This window comes from Eimeria mitis, genomic scaffold, assembly GCF_000499745.2.
Source record: "Eimeria mitis Houghton genomic scaffold, Emh_scaff125, whole genome shotgun sequence".
In the NCBI taxonomy this organism is placed as follows: Eukaryota; Apicomplexa; class Conoidasida; order Eucoccidiorida; family Eimeriidae; genus Eimeria; species Eimeria mitis.
In genome coordinates, this window is record NW_013568437.1 from 29,120 (window position 1) to 33,747 (window position 4,628).

A 4,628-nucleotide genomic window follows, 5' to 3' on the forward strand; every position below is an offset into this window, starting at 1 on the left:
ATTCACCAAACGCGGATCCAGTTATTGAGCGAACAATGTTTGAAGTGGATGTCGTATGCCGAATAGGGGGGCCTTGTTGCGTCCGACTCGTTGTATTCCGTTGAATATCAAAAGCTTCGTCCGTATTGCTAACTGGCAACCTCTCCGGGCTCCCCTTGCAGACGCCGCTGCTTGATTCAAATCCCCTGTTGCGGCTTTTAGAAGTGCCTAGGAGGTGTGCACTCAGCATATCCTGTTTTTCTTTCTCAAGTGCATGACGTTGCTCTTCCAGGCGCTCTCGCTGCTCCTTCAACTGTTGTCTCTCCAGCTCCAACTCCTCCCTCTGCTTATTTTGCTCCTTTTCCAGTTCTTCCTGCCTTCGCCGTAGTTCCTCAGCTTCCTTCTGCTGTTGCTCTTGTTGCGCCCGGAGTTTCTCGAGTTCATCATAACTGACCGCTCTGCTTGAAACTGCAGATATGGGGTTTTTGTTATGCAACGGATCATGTGATGGCGCATGGGGCGGAACTGAGGGGATGCAGGCTGGCCTCACATGGGAGTATCTTTCTTGCAGTTGTTTTTCGTCAGCTGTGAGAGGATAGCTTGCCGATGGGTGAACACTACTCCGCTCAGGAATATGTGGTTTCTGGGCGGGAGGCCAATCGTTGCAGGGAGATGTTTGTATTCTAGGTATCTGTAGCCCTTCCGCTGGGTATACCGACTGCACTGTAGGAATTGAAACTTTGCCACCCTGTTGTTCGAAATAGCTCACCGGCGCCGTGATGTTTTCACCCACACCGTAGCGCACCCGGGTCGGTGACTCGACTCGGATGGTGTTCCCACTGCATGGCCCATAACCCGGGTAGGGCCCCAAAGGAGACGAAATAATGCGCATTGGTGAGGTGGCTGCGTAGCCTCCTGGTGGAGAAGGTATAACTGGAAGCCCTGCCTGAAATCGAGGAGTTGGAACTTCGGGAGACAAATATGTGTCCGCATGGCGTTCAACGGGTGCGCCTCCCGCCTGCCCAGCCGCTCCCCATCCCGACAAACACAGCGGGCANTCTTCGGCTACCGAAACCGGTTCCCCGCACGCCCACGGTCTCCGCGGCTTTGGCATATTGTTGGGTTGGAAATTTGCACTCTCCTCCCTGGCCTGGCCCTGTGAAGCCTTAGCTGTTGAGCCACTTGGTCCCACACCAGAGGACCGTCTTCTAGCTGAGGCTGAGCCAAATTCGAAGAAGGTGAAATCAAGTACTTCGTCCAATAGAGAGTTTATGGGGGAACGCGAAAGCCGCTTGGCTGGCTGCACAGACAGCGCTGGTAGGGTCTCTTCCGACGAAGCGCTCCGAAAGGCCTCTTCCTCGGTAGAGTAACCTTCTTTTTGAAGTGAGGCTTTTAGGCCAGAGTCCTCTTTCCTGAAGGCTTCTGAGGAACTTCGAGAAAGCACGGGTCTCTCCCCGTCTTCACCGGCGACTGGCCGCCACAGCTGCAGAGTCCACAAAGACGAGGCAGACATAAAATTACCACAAAAAATATGGGATGGCATCCTGCAAGCCAGTGCAGGCTGGTGAAGCGCTAGTCGCTTTTTCATCGTCCCCTTATACGGAACTGGGCTAGGATGACCATCTAGAGAATCGACACTGGCGGAGGCCGGGACTCCCGGCATGCGCTCCTCTAAGGGCTCTTCATCTTCTGCCCCCCCCAGAAGCATTTTGAGTTTTTCACTCCGCAAGCGGTCCGCCCGTATTCGGTCGCCTGGACGTCGTTGATGCTTATGCAGAGCGAACTCCACCGCACTTTCCAGAATACGGTTTGTTGCCGCCATGCCCAAAGGCTTCGAACCTCCCCAACCGGTGGAATTTGCACTGGCTAACATAGGCTCTGACGGTGCTGATGGCTGTTCCAGGTAGCAAGTCACGGGCTGCGTCCTTTGAGAAGCCAACTTTCTAAGTCTTCCAAGAGGAGGAAGCTCTTGCATACTGCGGACTGCAGCATCTTCGTAATCTGTCAACGGGTCCAAGCATGAGTGCCATCGGGTCCGCCTCCTTTTGTCCAGCTGGACGTCAGCGGGTGTTTCGGAAAAGCTTCTCCGCCCTGTCGAGTCGGTAGTGAGATGCCGTTTTCTGGCTTCATCATGCACTACATGGAGTCCGCAGCCTGAGCCAGTTCGACTGCTTTGTGAGTTCGTGCTCATGCTCTTCTTTGTAGCTACAGGCCTTTGGCTTTCTCCTCCGGACTCTTCCGAAGGCAAAGCTCTGAACATTGAGCAAGTCCTGTAACCTTCACTTGCAGAAGATTGTCGAGATGAGCTTCCTCTCGATGAAGATGAAGTCCCCCCTGCACCGGATATGGAGCTTTCGATTGACGCATCCCTTCTGCTGCCGGGGCCCGAAGAGCTGCTCCCATCTTCGGCGAGCCCTTCAGATGAGTCGGAAATGAACGACCCACGATTTGGGCGTCGGCGCACTTTTGAATGGGTCGGCAGGAACGCGCCACTAAATGTGCTTCGCCGCCGCGGTGGATCAGGGGAACGACACTCAGCTTCAAGCTGTTCACTTCCAGCAGGCAGATCGCTGCACAGCCTCAAGGCTTCATGAGGCACATGGAAACTTCCACTGTGGCGCCGCAGAGCGAAGCGTCTTCTCCCAAGCAGGTGGGGCGTCATCGGACCGACCTGCTGCTTGCTCAGTGCAACCCCCCTGCCGCTGTTGCTGTTATCTCTGCTAAAGGAACGCTTCTTAGACTCGCCGATCGCCTTTTGCTGTCCTTCGCTTGCTTCCTGGATATCACGGCTCTCTTCAGCAGCAACTGCTTGAGAATGGCTGCCATGGAGCGCCATTCCAGCACCAGCAGGCCCCTGAGAACCGTAGGTGCCATCCCCCTGTGCCTCCGGCAAGCATTTGCCTACGCTGTTGCCTCGTACACTGATGTTCAGATTCTGCGTACCAGAGCCAGATTCCGCATTGGAGTCTGACACAAGGCGCGGTACACAGGGATCATCTTCAAGTTCACGAGAATCACGCTGACTGCTGTAATTTTCCTCCCGTTCCCGAGAGGCTTCGCTTGACCCCTGTACGCCAGATTGGGAGTCGAGGGAAGGATGTCCTCCCTCCCTAGGCTGTTCCGGTGCAGCAGCTGCGGAATCATCGTGTGTGGCTCCTCTCTGTTGTGCGGAAGGCGCGGCATATTCGCTGTGGGTAGCTGTAGCGCGAGGATCCCGTGAAGAAAACACTAGGTGAGCCAAAGAAGAAAGCGCAGCAGCGAGACCAGAAGCAGGGTGAGGCCAATGACCCGCAGCTAGAGGCTGTCGCGAAGCAAGACTTGCCTGGGAACTGGGAGCAGACAGTATACTGCGCGTCGGGGTGTCGACGCGCATGCCAGCATGCACATCCTGCCAATGAGCTGTTTCTTCACCTTCTAGAGTCGTCGGTGACACATGAACTGGCTTGGTCTCCTCCTCAACCTCAGTATTATCCGGCGCCAAAAGTCTCGACGCAGTTGAGACGAAAGGTGGCGATATACGGCCCTCGGTTTCCCCTACTGGAGGCTCATAATCTCTCGTTCCCACGAACGGTCTTCTAGAAAATTCCCTGCAGGAACTCCACGTTTCATAGACACCAGAATCACTGCTAATATTACTAGGGATGTTTTCAGTGCTCTGGTAGCCGCCTTCGTTGCTGTAGCAACTGCTGCAGCCGCTGCTCCTGCTGGTACTGCTGTCGGAGCTGCTGCTTCCAGATTCACTGCCACTGCTAGAGCCTCCATTGTCGCTGCTACTCCCGCTGCTGCTTGCATCGCTGCTGCTCCTACTACCAATGTAGTATCGTTCGGTACCCGTGAAATTGCCATGGGAGTCCGCATCTCTGCTGGATCCACGGCCGCCCTGGGGGGTGTCGCCACTCCTACGGCTTTCGCTATTTGGGGGGTAGTTACATGAAGCTGTGTCTTCCTCTGCTTCTGCAGTTCTTGAGGGGCTCCCAGAATGACCTCTGGGCGGGCATTGGAGGCCATACGCTTGAGATCCGTCTGAAGATCGCTGCTCTTGCAATCGTGAACAGGTTTCGCGCTGTCCATGATTCACATGTTCTATCTGCCNTCTGAAGATCGCTGCTCTTGCAATCGTGAACAGGTTTCGCGCTGTCCATGATTCACATGTTCTATCTGCCCCTTCTGCTCTCTACGGGAATGATCTCCCGATCCAAATGTGGTGCACTTCCACCAACGGGCAAGTGCATCGCTTTCTCCAGCACTTGATGAAACCACTGGTTCTCGACAATTTCTTGTTCCGTTCTTTGACCGATTCCGCTTTATCGTCTGCCTTTCTAGCGATTCTCCGAGAGGTGATTCTCTGTTGTGGCCTGAATGGGTGTCTGAATGGCTGACGATGTCGTAGAGCCCATCCTGAGACTCCAGGGAATGCGCAGAATTTCCCTCGTTCGCACGTGCACGCTGCCTCGGCTGGCGCTCTTGGGTATTTCCAGACGAGCTTCTGCCCTCGCTGCCACGCGCAAACTCGCCACTCGGGTCTTCCACCTCCCGTTCAGAGCCGTTTGAAGCATCCTGGAAGCTATCGTCGGCCGCTGCAGCCTCTCCAACCAAACCCAAAATGCATGGTGTACCAGCTCCCTGACCGCTGTCCGGCGACGCCTGCT

The 4,628-nt window shown here is 55.2% G+C and overlaps 1 protein-coding gene across 1 annotated transcript in view; it reads right to left on the reverse strand.

Annotated features, from left to right (window-relative positions):
- Positions 1 to 4,535, reverse strand: part of EMH_0089010 (uncharacterized protein) — a gene marked incomplete at both ends in the record, with an annotated part of 7,287 nt that extends 2,752 nt beyond the window's left edge. Inside the window, 3 exon segments of the mRNA XM_013494690.1 lie at positions 35 to 1,034; positions 1,038 to 3,965; positions 4,360 to 4,535. Coding sequence (XP_013350144.1) covers positions 35 to 1,034; positions 1,038 to 3,965; positions 4,360 to 4,535 — 4,104 coding nt within the window.
- Between the last annotated feature and the right edge of the window lie 93 nt (positions 4,536 to 4,628).